Raw genomic sequence first — 20,551 nt, 5'->3', positions numbered from 1 at the left:
GTAAGTGCAACAAAGAAATTTTGTTAGAAGAGTTAAAGTAGAATTTCATCTAAGATGGGATAGATATTTAGAAAACAGCCTGAAAAAATGTTGTGATCTAGTTCAGATGGATCTGAATCTGTTCTTGTTCTTCTCAAAACACAGACGGTTTAGCTTAGAGCCCTCCAAATGTCTCCAAATCCAAAGGTTCTGTCCTTTAGCCTCCGCCTCTGCTTTCTTCAGCCTCCAACCAGCACAGAGATGGAATGAATCTCTTGTCTCCTTCACTTGGGGCTTGGCTAGCTTTCTGGTGAGTCTTTCAGACCAGCTTGGTCTCAGTGGGGGGCGTGCAGGAGCCCAGCCACCTACCACAGTGGTGTGAGTTCTCCCAAAGTGCTCTGTGTCTGCACCAGAGTGCTCCTCTTCAATGCAGCTGAACTCTCTTCTGCGACCAACCAGCCAAGTGGAATATATTCTCTCTTGCCTTGCCTCGGAGAGAGGGCTTCTGGCGTAACTCCGCTGAAATCTGTCAAAGTGCTCTCTGTCTACACCAGAGTTGCTCCTCTCCAGTCCAGCTGAACTCTCCTCTGCGACCAGCCAGCCAAGTGGAAAATATATTCTGGCATAGCTCTCTCTTCATTGGCCTTATATGTGAATCTTCTGAGAGAATGGGATTATGGGTTTTCTCCCATAGTGCTCTCTGGCCCAAAAGAGCTTTAAGGGAGGTGTGAACACAAAGGTACAAAGTTTACTTTGTGAAGCTGGCATACTTGTGAACTCCAATGAGTAAAGGTGCAAACACAAGCATTGTATTAATTAGTTCTACTTAGTACCTTGTTTCAGGTTCTGCCCAAAGCATCTTCTTGTAAGATTAGATCAACTGTAATTAGTTAGCAGTTTGTAAGGATTCCCACATCTCTCCCTTTCTTTTGTTTTGGAACATAAGATGGTCATGACATCCCTGATTTCTCAAGGAGGTGAGAACCCCACCTAAAAGGTGATCACGCCTTCCCTGACATCTCAGGAAGGGAGATGAAAACACCAAAGGAAATAGGAAATCAAATCAGATTAGTGGGTTTCTGAAGGGGTACACATAAATCCATCAATATGGGCCAGAACTTTGTAACAGATATACATGGTATACATAAATCCATCAATATGGGAGGCATTATACATAATTTACATAAGCACATAGCAATATAACACAGGCTAGTAGTAATGTAACAACATGAATCAACCTGAAAATTTACACATGTCCATAAGTCCTAGAAATAGTCCATAAGCAATCCATTGTCCATTAGTTCATGTGCCAGGAATCTAATAATTCCTGTAAGCCCTGAAGTACTGCAAAAAGTCTCATCAACAATTTTTCATCTCAGGGAATCCAATGATTCTTGCTGATTTTTCAAGAACTAAAACAGCTTCATCGTGTGTTAGGAAATCCAATGATTTCTGAAGATTTTAAGAGTCCTTTTGACAGTCTCATTGTCAGCCATCTGATTCTTTCTCCATCTGTGGAAATATAAGCAGATCCTCTTCCCCAAGCAGTTAACCTAATTCCCTTCTATTACCAAATTTGGGATTTCTCCTCATCATCTGGTAATTACATTGGAGCTGTTTGCACTGGATATTGCCTTGTTGTCTTAAAAGGCCTGTACTCTTCCCAACTGTAATCCTGATTGCTTTTCTGTTGGTTGATGACATCAGAGTTCTGAATTTCTAAAGTCTCTCTGGGTGTAACCTCAGCTGCTATCATGCCCTACCTGTCCTTTGATTGATACTTTGGAATTGGATCCTGCCTCTCATTTCTCTGGGTCATCCTACATTCAAAGGCCCAGTGAAAGCCTTGGTTACATTTTGGAATGGGGTTTTGGGTTTTCTCTCACCCTGTTTTCTCACTCTATCTCCATATCTACAATGAGCTCTCAAATGTCCAACTTTTCCACACTGAAAACATCGACGAGTTTCTCTAGAAGTCCCTTGCCAAGAGGGACCCTGTCTTCCCATATTCATCATAGTATGGGTATAATAAGCATTTGTGCCCACTGTGGCACAGCGTCTTATGATCTCCTCCAAAGGAGCATCTTTGTCTAGCCCCCATATAATTCTTTTGCAAACCTCATTGGCATTTTCCTTAGCCAAATGTCTAGTCATTATTTCCGTTGCTGCATTATCTCCAATGGTTCTTATTACAGCTGTTTGTAAACGCCCCACAAAATCTGCAAACGGTTCATTGGGACCTTGCTCTATTTTTGTGAAAGCATTATTTCCATCTTTCTGTCCAGGGAGAGAATTCCAAGCTTTTATTGCAGCCTTAGAAATTTGCTCATACACTGTTATGGGATAATAAATCTGTTCTGAACTCTCTGCATACTGACCTTGACCAGCTAGTTGATCAAAAGTGATTTGTACAAAAGCTCCTGTTTGCCTGTTGCATTGGGCTTGAATCCTACATAATTCATGAAACTCTGAAAGCCACAATAAATTTTGTCCCGGTTCTAGACATGTTTTGGCTATGGATTTCCAGTCATTCGGGGTTAAGATTTCATAAGACAAATTATCTAATAACATCTTCACATAAGATGATGTAGCCCCATAAAGAGTGCAACCCTTTTTCAAATCTTTGATTTTTCCCAAATTAAAAGGAGTGTATTTTCTCTCTTTTTGACCTGAAGAATTGATCTTTTCAATCACAGGATATGCATTTATAAAATCAGATATATCTTCTCCTTCATTTTTTGCCTTAATTAATGCTTTTTCTAATCTTGTCAAATTCTGCTTTACAGGAGAAGCTGACTGTGTTTCTGTCTCTCTCCCTCCCCCTTGTTCCACCCATGAAGGGTTAATTGAGGGGGGAGGGTCATGAGATGTGGAATCACCTAATTCCTCCTGCTGTGAAGTATCATACTCAGAATTGTAATTAACTCCATTCTCATCTGATTTGTCCTCCTTTTCACCTAGTAAAGTTGGCACTTCTTCCTCCTGTACTTTCCTTTTCATCATTCTATCACTTAAATAACTTCTTATAGCCAATTGTATTACATTATATGTATTAATTATTGAGTTAGGCCCATTTTTATTATAGAATTGACAAAGATCCTCTCCAACCAATTTCCATTCATTTAGATCTAATTCCTTTTCCAGAGAGAAACAAGGAGATATGTCCTTTACAGTTTGTAAAAGTTCAGTGATTTGCTGTAAACTTATAATTAAACCTTGGCTTTCCATAACTTTGACAATGCTCTCTAAACATTTTCCTTGAACAGAAACAGGCTATTTTCTAAATATCTGTCCCATCTTAGCTGAAATTCTACTTTAACTCTTTTAACAAAATTTCTTTGTTGTACTCACTCTAATTTCTGGGTCAAGAAGACTTTTCCACTCTGTTTGTATGTTGGGAGTTCAAATGTTCTTCTTTAAAATATTATAAAAGTTCTCTCTGGGTGCCTTCCCTGGAATCAGGATTTTGTTGGTCCCTGTTCGGGCGCCAAAATGTGGTGAGCTTCTTCTTCTCAAAACACTGCCAGGTGATAAAAGTTCAGATCTTTTATTATCTCCAATATAGCCCGGTTAGCTTAGAGGTCTATCTCTCTGCTTGGTTCCAACAGCTCCTCCGAATGTCGCCAAATCCAAAGGTTTTGTCCTTCAGCCTTTGCTTCTGCCTCTGCTTTCTTCAACCTCCAGAGCCAGCACCACTCTTCATGTCCTTCTGGTGAAATCTGACCGAGAGCCTCTGTTTGTTTCTTTTATACAAGAGGGAGGAATTGTGGGATATGAGAGAGAGGGATTATGGGTCCCATAGTGCTCTCTGTCCCTAAGAGCTTTAAGGGAGGTGTGAATTCCCAAAGTTACAAAGTTTACTTTGTGAAACTGGTATACTTGTGAACTCCAATGAATAAAGGTGCAAACACAAGCATTGTACTAATTAGTTCTACTTAGTACCTTGTTTCAGGTTCTGCCCAAAACATCTTCTTGTAGGATTAGATCAACTCTAATTAGTTAGCAGTTTGTAAAGATTCCAACACAGATGAAACTTCTTAAAGTTTTTACAGCATAATGATTCAAAGAAGATACATGTCACCTAGGTAATCAAGGAAAAGTAAACATAACTAAAATCAAGTCTCCTTGTATTCTAGTGAGCTATTCTCAATATCCATTTAACCAGAAAATTTTGAGTCCTAGATTTCTCACATAGGCATCTGGTTTCCATATATTTTTCCTTGCACAATAGATTTATTCTCAAGATAGTTCTAAAAGGAGCTCTGCTTCTCTAGTTCTAAATGTAGAGGCTCCTAGATAATTCTACTAATAGCAAGACTCAAATCAATTTTTTTTAACTTTTTAAAGCTTTTTTATTTTCAAAATGGATAATTTGACAACATTGACCCTTGTATAATTTTATGTTTTAAATTTTCCCCTCCCTCCCTCCATCTTCTCCCCTAGATGGTAAGCAATCCAATATATGTTATATATGTTAAAATATAAATTAAATCCAATATGTGTAAACATATTTATACAATTCTCTTGCTGCACAAGAAAAATCAGATCAAAAAGGAAAGGAAATGCATAAGAAAACAGAATGCAAGTGAACAACAACAAAAAAGAGTGAGAATGTTATGTTGTGATCCACATTGAGTTCCCACAGTCCCCTTTCTGAGTGTAGATGGCTCTCCCCATTACAAAATCATTGTAACTGGCTTCAAATATCTTGTTGTAGCTCTCTTCATCACAAGATCATTGGAACTGGCATTAGTCATTTCATTGTTGGAAAGAATCACGTTCATCAGAATTGATCATCATAAAATATTGTTGTTGCCGTGTACAATGATCTCCTGGTTCTACTAATTTTACTTAACATCAGTTCATGTAAGTCTCTTCAGGCTTCTCTAAAAGCATCTTCTTGATCATTTCTTATAAAACAATAATATTCCATAACATTCATATACCATAACTTATTCAGCTATTCTCCAACTGATGGGCATTCATTCAGTTTACAGTTTCTTGCCACTACAAAAAGGGCTACCATAAACATTTTTGTACATGTGGGTCCCTTTCCCTTCTTTAAGATCTCTTTGGGATATAAGCCCAGAAGTAACACTGCTAGATCAAAGGCTATGCATAGTTTGATAACTTTTTGAACATAGTTCCAAATTGCTCTCCAGAATGGTTGGATTTGTTCACATTTCCACCAACAATGTATCAGTGTCCCAGTTTTCCCACATCCTCTCCAATATTCTTCATTATTGTTTCCTGTCATCTTAGCCAATTTAAGAGGTGTGTAATGGTATCTCAGAGTTGTCTTAATTTGCATTTATCAGATCAATAGTGATTTGGAGAACCTTTTCATATGATTAAAAATAATTTCAATTTCTTCATCTGAAAATTGTCTATTCATATCTCTTGACCATTTATCAATTGGAGAACAGCTTGATATTTGAGGCAATTATGTATATATTTTTGAAATGAGGCTTTTATCCAAACCTTTGAATATAAAAATGTTTTCCCAGTTTATTGCTTCCATTCTAATCTTGTCTGCATTAATTTTGTTTGTACAAAAAACTTTTTTTTACTTAACATAATTAAAATTATCTATTTTGTGATCAATAATGATCTCTAGTTCTTCTTTGGTCCCCCCATAGGTCTGAGAGGTAAACTATCCTATGTTCTTCTAATTTATTTGTAATATTACTCTTTATGTCTAAATCATAAACCCATTTAGATCTTATCTTGGTATGATTTTTGTCTAATAGTGAGTTCTTATCTCAAAAGCTAGGGTCTTTGGATTTGTCAAACACTAGATTGCTATAGTAATTGAATATTTTGTCCTGTGAACCTAATCTATTCCACTGATCAACTAGTATATTTCTTAGCCAATACCAAATGGTTTTGATGACCATTGCTTTATAATATAATTTTATATCTAGTACAACTAGGCCACCTTTATTTGATTGGTTTTTTTTTTCATTAGTTCCCTTGAAATTCTTGACCTTTTTTCTTCTAGATGGATTTTGTTGTTATTTTTTCTAAGTCAAAATAGTTTCTTGGGAATTTGATCGGTATAGTACTAAATAAGTACATTAGTTCAGGTAGTATTGTCATCTTTATTATATTTGTTGGATCTATCTAAAAGCACTTAATATTTTTCCAGTTGCTTAGATCTGACTTTATTTGTGTGGAAAATATTTTGTAGTTTTGCTCATATAGTTCCTGACTTTCCCTTGGCAGATAGATTCCCACATATTTTATACTATCAACAATTATTTTAAATGGAATTTCAATTTGTATCTCTTGTTGTTGGGTTTGTTAGTGATATGTAAAAATGCTGATGATTTATTTTGTATACTGCAACTTTACCAAAATTGTGAATTATTTCTAATAGCTTTTTAGTAGATTCTCTGGGGTTCTCTAAGTATACCATCATATTATTTGCAAAACGTTCTATTTGGTTTTCTCATTACTTGCTCTAATTCCTTTAATCTCTTTTTCATCTCTTATTGCCAAAGGTAGCATTTATAATACAATATTGAATAGTAATTGTGATATGGGGCAACCTTATTTCACTCCTGATCTTATTGGGAATGGTTCCAGTTTATCCCCACTACATATGATGCTTACTGATGGTTTTAGATAGATGATACTGACTATTTTAAGGAAGAGTCCATTTATTCTTATACTCTCTAGTGTTTTTAATAGGAATGGCTGATGGGTTTTATTAAATGTTTTTTCTACATCTATTAAAATGATCATATAGTTTTTGCTAATTTGGTTATTGATATAGTCAATTATGCATAGTTTTTCTAATATTGAACCTGCCCTGCATTGCTGGAATAAATCCTACTTGGTCATGGTGTATTATTCTCGGGATGATTTTCTGTAATCTCTTTGCTAATATTTTATTTAATATTTTTGCATCAATATTCATTAGGGAGATTTGTCTATAATTTTCTTTCTCTGTTTTCATCCTACCTGAAATAGGTATCAGTACCATGTCTGTGCCATAAAAGGAATTTGGTAGGATTCCTTCATTCCCTAATTTTTCATATAGTTTATATAATTTTGGATTAATTGTTCTTTAAATGTTTGGTAGAATTCACATGTAAATCCTTCTGATCCTGGGGATTTTTTCATAGAGAGTTGATTAATAGCTTGCTCTATTTCTTTTTCTAAAATCGGACTATTTAAGCAATTTGCTTCCTCCTCTGTTAATTTGGGCAGCCTATATTTTTGTTGGTATTCCTCTATTTCACTTAGGTTATCAAATTTATTGGCATAAAGTCGGGCAAAGTAACTCCTAATTATTGCTCTAATTTCCTCTTCATTAATGGAAAGTTTTGCCTTTTCATTTTTAATAATAACAATTTAATTTTCCTCTTTCTTTTTTCTAATCAAATTTACCAAGAATTTATCTATTTTGTGTTTTTTTTTTCAGAAAACCAACTATTAGTTTTATTTATTAATTCAATAGTTTTTTTTTTTTTACTTTCAATTTTATTAATCTCTCCTTTTATTTTTAGAATTTCAAGTATAGTATTTGATTGGGGGTTTTTTAATTTGCTCTTTTTCTAGCTTTTTTAGTTGCAAGCCCAATTCAATGATCTTCCCTTTCTTTATTTCATGCAAGTAAACCTCTAGTAATATAAAATTTCCCCTTATTGCCATTTTTGGCTCCATCCCACAAATTTTGGTATGTTGTCTCATTATTGTCCTCCTCTTGGATGAAATTATTAATTGTGTCCATGATTAGCTGTTTCATCCATTCATTCTTTAGGATGAGATTATTTAGTTTCCAATCACTTTTTGGTCTATTTTCCCCTGGCTTTTTATTGAATGTAGTTTTTATTGCATTGTGATCTGAATACAATGCATTTATTATTTCTGACTTCCTGCATTTGATTTTGAGGTCATTATGTTCTAATATATGGTCAATTTTTGCATGGGCTTCCATGGACTGCCGAGAAGAAAGTGTACTCTTTTCTGTCTCTATACAATTTTTTAACTTTTCTAGTATTCTATTTTTCTATTTAACTTGTTTCTTATTTATTTTGTGGTTTGATATATCTACTTCTGAGAGTGCAAGGTTAAGATCTCCCACTATTATAGTTTTGCTGTCTGTTTCTTCTTGCAGATCTGTTAACTTTTCTTTTAGGAATTTAGATGCTATACCACTTGGTGCATATGTTTAGTATTGATATTGTTCATTATCTGTGGTACCCTTTAGCAAGATATCTTGATATTCCTTATCTCTTTTAAGTAGATCAATTTTTGCTTTTGCTTGATCTGAAATCAGGATGGCTACCCCTGCTTTTGTTTTTTAACTTCACCTTAAGCAGAATAGATTCTGCTCCAGCCTTTTATCTTTACTCCATATGTGTCACCCTGCTTTAAATCTGTTTCTTGTAAACAATTGTTTGTTTCTGTAGGATTGTAGGATTCTGGCTTTTAATTTAGTCTGCTAACCACTTCCCCTTTTATGGGAGAGTTTACCCCATTCACATTTATGATTAAAACTACTAATTTTTTATTTCCTACCATCTTATTATCCCCAGATTACACTTTTCTCTTTCCTTTTTCCCTTACCCCCCTCCACAGTATTAAACTTAGGGGAACCATTTGCCTCAAGTAGCCCTCCCCCTTTAGAGTCCCTTCCCTTTTCTTATACCTTTCCCTTACTATTTCTGTATTCTCTTCTATTGTTTTCTTTTTCCAATCTACCTTTTAATGAGTTACATGTCTTTTCCAAACCTTCTTGCAAAGTTTTCCCTTTCTTTCCCCAATTTTCTTTTAGCTCTCTTTCAAGATCCTTTTTTATTTCTTCTAGAAGACCCTTGTGTGGTGGGTACTTTGGGGCTTCATCTGGAGACAATCTCCTTTTAGTCTCCTCAGGGCTTGAAATCTGTTTTTTTTTTTTTTTCTTTCATTATAGAAGCTATTCATAGTTAGAGCTTACTTTGTCTTTTTACTCATTAAAAAAAAAAGTTGATATCTGCTTTTAGGGCAGGGAAGGCATTCCAAGCTTCCACCAGGTAGTGGCAGTTTTGAGATCTTGCTGAGTCATTCCAAGTGCTGGGTGGGTGTGTCCAGTTCCGAAAGACTCTAGTGTTTTGTGGTACACTCTTTACCTTTTATGTTTGTGCTGAATGTTTTATAAGTTTTCTGCTGATCTACTGACTTGCAACCAGAGCAGAGTAGACAACCCTGTGGTAGAGTCCTCCTGTAGATTCTCCACCCCAAAAAAACTGCACCCCACCCTGGGTCTGTTTAGCATATGCTGGCCTTTGTGCTCTGCCTCCCTACCTGCATCTGGCCTCTCCCTGCACCCAATTAAAACAGACCTTTTCTGGTGATCTTTGAAATTATCTTATGCTGGTAATTTGGTGCACTCCAAATATTTGTGTATTCTGCCAGTCCAGCACTATTTCAGAGTCTGAATTTCATAATTAGTGTGAGAGTAGTAAGAGAGCTCAAAAAGAAATGTGTGTCCTCTCTGCCATCTTGGGTCCACCCCCACTAATATTTTTTGCATCAATATTCATTAGTGAATTTTGTCTATTATTTTCTTTCTCTATTTTCATCCTACCAGGTTTAGGTATCAACACCATATCTGTGTCATAAAATTTGGTAGGACTCCTTCTTTTCCTAATTTTTCCAAATAGTTTATATAGTATTGAAAGAAATTGTTCTTTGAAAGTTTGGTAGAATTCATATATAGATCCATCTGGCCCTGGACATCTTTTCTTTAGAGTTGGTTAATAGCTTGTTCTATTTCTTTTTCTAAAATGGGACTATTTAAATAATTTATTTCTTCTGTTAAGCTGGGCAATGTATATTTTTGTAGATTTCCACTTAGATTATCAAATTTATTGGCATAAAGTTGGGCAAAATAACTTCTAATTATTGCTCTAATTTTCTCTTCATTGATGGAAAGTTTTCCCTTTTCATTTTTGAAACTGACAATTCGATTTCATTGTTTTCTTTTTCTAATCAAATTAACTAAAGGTTTTGTTGGGTTTTTCATAAACTCTTAGTTTTATTTATTAATTCAATAGTTTTCTTATTTGCAATGTTATTAATCTCTTCTATTTTCAGAATTTCAAATTTGGTATTTGGGGGTTTTTAATTTGTTCTTTTTCTAGCCTTTTTAGTTGTAAGTGCAATTCATTGATCTTCTCTTTCTCTACTTTATGCAAGTAAGCACATAAAAATATAAAATTTCCCCTTATCACCACTTTAGCTACATCCCACAAATTTTGGTATGTTGTCACATTATTGTCATTCTCTTGGGTGAAGTACTTGATTGTTATTGTTTCACCCATTCATTCACTGGGATTAGATTATTTAATTTCCAATTAACTTTTGGTCTATTTTCTCCTGGCCTTATGTTGCATGTGATTTTTATTGCATCATGACATGAAAAAATGCATTTACTATTTCTGCCTTTCTGCATTTGATTTTGAGGGTTTTATTCCCTAATATATGGTCAATTTTTGTATAGGTTCCATGAACCACTGAGAAAAAAAGTAAGCTCCTTTCTGTCTCCACTTAATTTTCTCCAAAGATCCAAAGATACCTAACTTTTTTTTTTTTTAACATTTTGTTTAACTCCTTAACTTTTTTCTTATTTATTTTGTGGTTCAATGTATCTAGTTCTGAGAAAGCAAGGTTGAGATACTCCAATAGTATAGTTTTGCTGTTTATTTCTTCTTGCATCTCTCTTAATCCTCTAGGAATTTCCATGCTCAACAATTGGTGCATATATGTTTAGTATTGATATTGCTTCATTATCTATGGTACCCTTTAGTAAGATATAGTTTCTTTTCTCTTTTAATTAGAGCTATCTTTGCTTTTACTTGATCTGAGATCAGGATAGCTACCCCTGCTTTTTTTTTTTTTTTTTAACTTCACCTGAAGAATATATTCTGCTTTAGTCCTTTACCTTCCCTCTGTATGTATCACTATGCTTTAAGTGTATTTTTTGTAAACAACATATTGTAGGATTCTGGTTGTTAATCCAGTCTGCTATCTGCTTCTGTTTTATGGGAGAGTTCATCCCATTAACATTCATAATTAAAATAACTAATTATGTATTTCCTGCCATCTTATTTACCCTAAGTTATGCTTTTCTCTTTCTTTTCCTCTTTCCTCCTCCCCAGTATTTTGCTTTTGATGACCATGTCTCTCAACCAGACCTTCTCCTTTAAAGCCCCTCCCCCTTTTTTTACACCTTTCCCCTAATATTTCTATGTTCCCTTCTATTAGCCTTCCCCTTTCTTTTTGCTTTTCCCCTCCCACTCTTCCACAAAGAAACAAGTTTCTCTGAGAAACCAAATATATGTCTGATATTCTCTCTTTGAGCCAAATCTGAAGAGAATAAGATTCATACAATACTCATCCCCTTCCCTTTTTTCACTCAATTATAATAGGCCTTCTTTGCCTCTTTGTAAGATGTAATTTCCCTTATTTTATCTCCTTTTTCCTCTTTTTCCAGTACAATTCCCTTTTCACCTCTAGTTTCTTTTTCATATTATCATAAGGAGATCATATTATACCTGCATTTTTTATAGTTATCAAGAATTCTTTCTTTTTTACTTTTTAATGTCTCTTGATTTTTGTGTTTGGAGATCAAATTTTTTGTTCAGTTCTGGTCTTTTCATTAAAATAGGTGAAATTCACCTATCTCATTGAATGTTCATCTTCTTCCCTGAAACTTAATGCTCATATTAGCTGGATAGCTTATTCTTGGCTGCAATCCAATTTCTTTTCCTTTTGAAATATCAGATTCCAGCCCTTCAATCCATTAAGTTGGATGCTGTTAGGTCCCAGGTAATCCTAATTGTGGCTTCTTGGGATTTAAATTGTTTCTTTCTGGCTGCTTCCAATATCTTTTCCTTGATGTGATAATTCTGAAATTTCACCATGATATTCCTTAGGGATTTAATTTTAGGGTCTCAGGAGGTGATTGGTAAATTCTTTCAATGGCTATTTTGTATTCTAATTCTAAGATGTCAGGGCAGTTTTCCTTTATGATTTCCTGTAAGGCAATATCTAGGTTCTCTTTTTCATCATGGCTTTCAAGAAAGCCAATAATCTTTAGATTGTCTCTCCTAGATCTATTTTCCACATCAATTGTTTTTCCTAAGAGGTATTTAATATTTACTTCTACTTTTTCATTTTTTTCTTGTTTTGGTTTGACTGATTCTTGATGTCTTTTTTAGTCATTCACTTCCATTTGTTCAATTCTAATGTTTAGTGTATTATTTCCTTCAATTACCTTTTTTTTTAGCTTGTTTTGTATTGGGCCAAGTGAATTATTTTGTTCATTGCATTTTTTTTCCATTTCACAAATTTTGTTTTTTAGTAAATTGGTATCTTTTCCACATCTATTTTGTAGGGCATTCTATGCTTTTTCCATTTCTTTTTGCAATGATCTCATTTCCTTTCCCCATTTTTTCTAACTCTCTTTTAAGATCCTTTATGCAATCTTCCAAGAAAGCCTTGTGAAATGGGGACCAGATCATATCTCCCTTTGGAGCTTCATCTGGTGTTGCTTTGCCTTTAGAAAGCTCAGGATTCAGTTCTCAAAATTATCTTCTTAAAGCCCACTTAAAACTGTGCTTCTAGATATAAATTATTCTATATTTATCTTGTTTATCTATAAATTTCTAAGTATCATACCTAGTACATAGTACATATGTATATAGTACATATATAACATACCTAGATGTTATATAAATATTAATTTCTTATCATAATCATCATCATTGATTTCATTTGAACATTTATTGTTGATTATTTGTTGCAGTCTTGTCCAACTCTGCATGACCTTATTTATAGTTTACTGGAATGGTTTGCCATTTCTTTTATAACACATTTTACAGAAGAGGGAACTGAAGTAAATAGGTTTAAGTAACTTGACCAGCATCACACAGCTAATAATTGTCTAAGGCCAAATTTGAACTCAGGACTTTTTCACTCCATACCTAAGCCTCTAGCCATTATGCCACCCAGCTGCTCCTGTTTGAAGAAAGTTGTTTGTATATTGTCTGAGCTCCTTGAGAACAGGAATTTTGTGGTGCTGGAGGTGAGTTGTAAAAAGACATTTTTATTGATTGATTTTATGTCAAAAATCCCTTTCTTCTGTTTTTTGTTTGTTTTGGTTTTGGTTTCTTTCTTTCTTTCTTTTTTTTTTTTTACTATTCATCCTATTAGATCTAGCACAAATGACTTCCATTTAGACATATCTCTGATGAATGTGAATTTTGATTGGTGCATACTTTCTACTGCCTCTGATTCCTAAGGGTCCAGATATCTGATGCATATAAGTTTCCTTCATTTCAGGCCATCTGTTTTTCTGTGTATAATAGGTAATTGAAGAAAGGTTAAATTGAATTGAATTGAATTGTGCTTGAAGATGATTAGGAAGTCATGAAAATATTTTGAGTAGTCACTATGAGATATGCTCCCTTTGAGAACTTTAGGATCACCTAGTAAGAAAACATCAGATCAAAGTGTGTGGCAATGGTAAATGAGACCTTGTTGGCAGTTTTGCTTAAGTTTTTCTTCCACTTGTCAAGAATTGAAAGTTCTTTCCAGAGGAAGGATGAGGGATAAAAAGAGAGAGTTTTTGCCTTTTTTTCTCTACAATGTTTCAGAATTATAGGAGCTTTAAAGAAGCTTCACTGTATCCCCATTCTTTGGTAGTGTACCTTACAGGAAACTATTTCAAATCTGCCCTCCCTGGTTATATAGGGAAGGCAAATTAAAGCCCCACTGAACAACAATTGTATTAGCCTTGAATTTTGACAATGTGCTAAATAAAACTTCATAAATGTATTACTATATAGGAGACCTAAAGGAAGGAATTAGTCAAAGCATATTGTAACCCTTCCCCCCAGTTAATTTAATTTTTTTGTGTGAAAGCAAGAATGTTTTTAGTTATCTTTAATATATAGTTATATATGTGTATGTAATGAGAAACCTTGTAAGATCTATGTGTTGCAAAACCTTACAAGCTAAATATGAGTAGGTTCAGGTTGATCTATCCAATTGAGATGCTGAGAAAGCTACTCAAAATCAGTAGCAAGGAAACAGAGATATTACTTTACCTGTTCAGCAGAAGATAAAAGGACAACAATAAATCAGCTTGATTTGCTGATTCTATCTTCTACCTACCTTTGAGTAAAACAAATTTAATATTGGCCTTCTGGGGACAATCTGGCTCAGTCACCCTGCCTAGATAACATATAGCTTATATGTATTACATTGATAATTGGAAGAGATTCTTAATTATCCATGTATCCACTTAAAAAAGTCTTTCTCCAATAATATGAAATCCCTAAATGACTTAGCACTTCAACAAAGAGAACTTCCAATTAATTCTAAATCAATTTTTGGTTGTTGTTGTTTCTTCTAAATTTTAGGGTTGATTTTAGAATCCTAGTTCCTTAAAAGCAAGTTTTAGGTGTTTGTTTCTTGGCTTTTTAACTTCCAGAGCCTAACATATTACCTAATACATAGGCTATTCAATGCTTTTCATATTAAACTGAACTGAGCCATAATATTTTGAGGTGAAATTGCCATATTGATTATCTATTCTGACCCTTTCATTTTATAAGGGTGGAACTGACACCATTAGAATTGAAAAGATTTGCCTTTGGTCAAACAAGTAAAAAGGAGAACTAGAAATTGAATCCAGGTTTTTTGTTTTCTTACTCCAAATCCAATGTACTTTGGGGGAAAAAATTCCAAAGTAATTAGATTCCAATATTCTACTTTTCCTTTAATTATGTTTTAATGATTCTATATTTTCTCCATGAGAAATAAATAGTTCCAAATCACCTCTACAATACCATGAAATCACTCTACCTTATTTTTTTCTAAATACAGATCAAGAGATATGGTAATAGAATAAATGAAACAACATAACAAATAAATGTTGAGAGATTTTCTTTTTTTTTTTTAGTATATTTTTATCACAAGGCACAACCATATACACAACAATGCATAATTTATCACCATTTTAGAATACATAATATATGCATATATATATATATATATATATATATATATATATATATATATATATTTCTATCAGAGCTTAGAAAAGAAACAAGAAAGTATTTTTTGGAGACTAGAAGAATTTGCTAGGGCAAAATAAATTCCTTCTTTTTTTAGATATTGTTTTCAAGTTTCTGCTGAATCCAAAAATTCTCATGAAAGGACCAAAAAGCCCAGTCACAGTTTTCTCCTTGAGAAATTGCTACTAGAAATCCCACCAAACATTTTCATTTTTACGCCAATTATATATCTTGTTTTGCTACATTATACATTTTAAATAATTATAAATAGGATGAGAGTAACTATACAAGACGAGGGCCAAGTTTTGCTCAGAGAGACACCCTTATATAGCACTTGATTATTAGGAACTAAGCAACTATCTTTTGAAATTGTTATTGAAGTTTTTTTTTTTTTTGTTATTATTACACATCAATAAACTAGAGGACTTGGGATTATACCTATAATTTCCTTAGAATAAGAAATTTTAAGGTGAAGAAACTCCCCTTTTTAATTTAAATTGTAGTCTTGTCTACAATATATGAATTTCCAAGAGCATGGAGAAGCTGTCATTTATCTAGAATCACGTGGATAGGATGTGTGGTATCCATTATACCAAAGGCTATCTCTCATTTTATAAAAATTATAAATTTAAAAATATTATTTACAAAGGGCTATTCTGGACAGGAACATAATAATGATCTTGCACATTCAAAAAACTTTCTATTTACTCTTCTATCTATCCTTCTTGTTAATAACTTATTTATCTCACTGTTATCTCCTTCAAATACTTAGACCTCTGTAACAAACCCATGTTGAAATGATTGCTGGAAAAACTAGCAGTCCCTAAGTTTGGACAGTCTGATTCTGACTTCAGAAAGACACATATGTATCTTGCTATGATTTATTGTTGAAATTAGAGGACTGGAACATCAAAATACTAAAGAAAAAAATTAATAGAAGAGGATTTTGATGATGCCATTATCCAAGAGTATGCATTTAGCAACTATTGCTACTTCTGTCACACATCAGAAAAAAATTTTTTTGGAGAAGAGCATAAAAATGCAAGTTGTATTTTTGACAAAGAGATATTTATGCATCATATCCTTCTTTTATTATTATATCCCTAAACTTTGTGATCTATTGATTTGTGACTCCCTATTGTTATTCTTATTGAAGGAATCCCCTAAAAGTTTTGAGAGAAGTATTGACAGCAATAGCAAAGAAGCATATGTAGCCCTATTGAGTGGCATAAGAATTCTAGTATCATTGGCACAAGAGATGGGCAGATTCAGGCATAAGACTCAGATGACCTCAGTGCTCATCAGGGCATTAGCATGAGGACACTTCATGTGCACTTCATAGAATCTCATGCCATCCTTATTACCAATGGTTTTATTTACTCCCCAGAGTAAAAAAGTTGGGGAACTTAGGATATTAACAGATGAGTTTAATGCTCCAGGAAATAAGTGAGATTATTTTGATATTTGTAAATATTTCTTAAGAAAGGAGCATGTCTCTTTACCCTTCCTTTAGTCTTATATCCTCAAGCCATATATATATATATACACATTTCCATATGTGTACATATATGTGTATAAACATATCCATTTAGTACTGTAGCTGAGGTGTTTGAATATATCATAGTATAGTCAATAAATATTAAAATGGCTATTTGTAAATATAAAAGCACATATGCTTAAATATGGCAAAGAAATATGATATAAAATTCTTTAATTTTCAATTAGAAATATGTCCAGTCACAGTCCAAAGAATTTAGGAATACTAATTAAGGTACTGTGGAGATTTAAGATAGAGACAAGCTAATATAGTTGAGGTAAAGCTTGAAAATACTTGTTTAACTCCTTAAATGCCAAGTTTTAGTTTTGATATAGCATTGACATAAGACAGGAGAAAGAAGAATTAAAATATCTTACAGTTTCACAGAGGTGCATATGTCTAAGTTCCTTTAAACCCTAGGTGGAGTTTGTCCTGTGCCTATTTGGTGAAATAAAGTTCTAAAGTCAAATGTCCACACATATGTCAAAACAATTTTGGAGTTGAGACAATGCACAAATGAAGTACATCTCTCATTATATCTATATTATTTTGAAAATTTCCTCACTTTAGAGTCTTGAATACAAATGGCAAAATCACAATGCATGGTTTACTAAGGCTTTATCTTAACTGCCTTCTTTAAGTGGCATCTGATCTAAGCTAAGGCATGACAAAAACAAAAACAAACCATATCATTTCCACATTCTGCCCAGAAATGATATTTCCTATCCCTCCACAAGAAGAGTGAAGCTGGACTGTATCTACAGGAAATTGCTGGTCTATACTGATTATAAGATCAATTAAGGTCTCTAGCTATCTAAAAAATAGCTAGAATCCTATGATTAATACCTTTATGACTAGAGAAATGTGCCAATTACTATAATAATTGCCAGCAATGTCATCACTCTGAGTGAATGAATTAGCTGCTTGCCTTATTTTCAAATTAGACACATATGTCAAGAAGAGCTAATGATGGGCCAGCCCATTCTTTAGCTACATATACAAAATATTTCAAGATGAAGCTCTGGTATATTTTAATAAACCAAAGGCTCTCTGACTCCAGTTCTCTTTTTGTACACAAATGATCAAGAGAAGATTTTTTTAAAGTATGACCTAACATCTAATCATTTTTCAAGTTAAATACCAGAGAATCATAGCTAAAACCAGAAAGCATCATCTCTAGGTGCCAAATAGCCTAAAATATTTTAGAAACTATATTTCAGGCATCCTAAGAATTTTTTTTAATATTAAAAGACTTTCACAATACACAAAACATTGCACACTTTAGATGTAAATTCAATCCATGCTTAAGCTGAAATTTTTGTCATACAGCTAAAGGAAATGCTTATTATCCATATAGAGTAAAAGGAAATAGGATGAGCAACTTCATAGTGACCATCATTTTTGAAGTTACCACTATGCAAGGATCTGGACTTAAAATATTCACTTTCAGTTTGAAGCAAATAATTTTCCTTTTTTAAAAACCAAGTATACAAGGAACAGTATCTCTAACTATAAGGCTATAGCAAATAGTGGGAAGCAAAAGTCTAATATTAGAAAATGGAGATCTGACTTTCCTTTCCCTAGTAACAAATTGTCAGATAGTCTGACCTCCTAGATTTAAAGAAGGTACCTTCCTACTTGGATTTTCTATTTGTCTTCAAACCTTGCCTTAGTATAAACTTTGGAATCAACTGAACTTGATTGCCATAGCAGTTTGCCCTCATCAGGACTCCATGACATAAGAACTTCTAAAAGTCTTTCCAAAATAAAATTCTATGTTTCTAGGCTCAGACTGCTGTAGTGATCTGAGTTAATCCTAGATCATTGAATTCCTCTCTTCCTGGAGAACTATAGGAAGACATTTCCACGACTAGTCATACAGGTTTATTTATCCCATCAACCTCTCTCATGTAGGGAGTGTCCTGAACTGTGTTTTGAACTCTAGTAGTGCTCTGTCGCTCCATCCTGGCCTTAAATGGAAAACAAAAGTCCCTAAAACATCTCTTGAAGTTTTCATCCAAGAAAGCATATAGTATGGGGTTTAAGCTGCTATTAGTATACCCTAAAGCAATGCAGAAATAATAACTAGAAAGGGCTGCTGTACTATGGGAGGTGCTCCCCAGAGCTTCAACCAGTACAAATATGTGAATCGGGGTCCAACAGATAATAAAGACTGCCACCACAACCAGAACAAGCCTGGTGATTCGGCGGAGGTTGCGATCTTTCTCTCGAGAGCCAGAAAGTAGCCTCACACTCTTTAAGCGTAAGATCATCAAAGTGTAACAAACAATGATAATGAGAACTGGAATTATGAATGCAAAAACAAAGACACAGATTTTCATGAAGAGATCCCACCAGGAATAATCATCATCTGGGAATTGCAAAGAGCATTCAATGGTATCCATATCTGGAAGAAATAACAGAAAAAATAATAATAATTAGGGGAAGGTTAGAACATCCCATAAATTATTATAAATATATGGTTATGATTATTTAGAATGTACCCAGTAGCCTCTCTATTTGGATAAATGAATTATAATAAGATATTATTACATAAAGTAGGCCAATAAAGTACAAATAAAAGCTGCATCCCATGGAGGCATTTACCTTTCAGTACAAATCAAGAGTATCAAATAGCCAATTACATAAAGGTTACATGATATACTTTGATTACAATGTAAATCAATACATAAAATTAATAAGCCTTGTTCATTTCTTCAGAATACAGAACATTTCTAATTATTAAAATGGATTTTTCTTTGCAGATTTTCATAAGGAACTGAAGTGATATTTTTTCCAAAGGAAAACTGCCTCTATAGAGTACTTTTCCCCAATTTTTAAACCACTGACAAGATAAAATAAAATTCAATTGTGTTAAGTAATGAAGTGTGAATGTCATGAAACTTTTCAAAGAATGACAAATATGAAAAAAACTTGACTGCAAAGAATTTGGTAATGAACCAATTGATATAAATGTAACTTTTGTCTTAAAACCCACTTGCATGGGACTCTACTTATAGGTGAAGATCAATATATCTTCTCCTGAATAAGGAAAGAAGAAGATAAAAGCTTGAAGGAGAAAAAAAATCCTGGCTTTCTGGCTTCCATTTTTGAGAGAGAAGACACTCAATTTCAGCTTTTCTTCAGGGACAAGCCCCTATAGAGGAAAGAGTCCAAAAAGAAACTAACTTTTAAGTTATGAGTTACATATATTTTTATAAAATAATTATAAGTAACTCAGATCCCACTTGTTATATTTAGAATTTTGCCCAAAATGCAAATAAAATAATTTTGACTTGTCTGAAAATTTATCTGAAATTATCTGAATAAGAGTGGCAAAATTTTATTTTTACTTTTTTACTACAGTGTGTATAAAAGTTAATGTTAATTTTCATCTTTTAACCCCAAAAATATCTTTCACTTCCCCGTTTGATTTTGGTTAAATAGATTTAGTTCAATATTGGAAGAAACAGAAATCTAGTCCCTTCTTGTTTTTTTTTTTTTTTAATTTTATTTTATTTAATAATAACTTTATATTGACAGAATCCATGCCAGGGTAATTTTTTTACAACATTATCCCTTGCACTCGCTTCTGTTTCAATTTTTCCCCTCCTTCCCTCCACCCCTCCCCTAGATGGCAAGCAGTCCTATATATGTTAGATATGTTGCAGTATATCCTAGATACAATATATGTTTGCAGAACCGAACAGTTCTCTTGTTGCATAGGAAGAATTAGTCCCTTCTTGTTAAAGGTTATATTCATAAGGGGTTTACCCAGTTCCCTTCTTTCTCTGTCTTATCTGCTCACTCCTTTTCTTTTGGTAGATGAGAAAATGGTTGAGATAGAACAGAGGGACTCTTTTCTTTACATTTTCAAAACAACATCTTTCTACTAGACAAAGAGATTATAAACAATAATGTTATGGAATGATTTTTTTCTGACATAAGAAGTCTATTCCTT

At 33.6% G+C, this 20,551-nt stretch overlaps 1 protein-coding gene across 1 annotated transcript in view; it reads right to left on the bottom strand.

The window, feature by feature from the left end:
- Positions 1-15,041: 15,041 nt before the first annotated feature.
- OPRK1 (opioid receptor kappa 1) overlaps positions 15,042-20,551 on the bottom strand; it is a 29,189-nt gene continuing 23,679 nt past the window's right edge. The window contains exon 4 of the mRNA XM_051970201.1: positions 15,042-18,997. Coding sequence (XP_051826161.1) covers positions 18,465-18,997 — 533 coding nt within the window. The 3' untranslated portion in view covers positions 15,042-18,464. The remainder of the gene's footprint in view (positions 18,998-20,551) is intronic.

The sequence above is a fragment of the Antechinus flavipes genome, chromosome 1, assembly GCF_016432865.1.
Source record: "Antechinus flavipes isolate AdamAnt ecotype Samford, QLD, Australia chromosome 1, AdamAnt_v2, whole genome shotgun sequence".
Lineage (NCBI taxonomy): Eukaryota > Metazoa > Chordata > Mammalia > Dasyuromorphia > Dasyuridae > Antechinus > Antechinus flavipes.
Note: the sequence above shows the minus strand (reverse complement) of the source record. Positions and strands in the feature narration are given on the sequence as shown.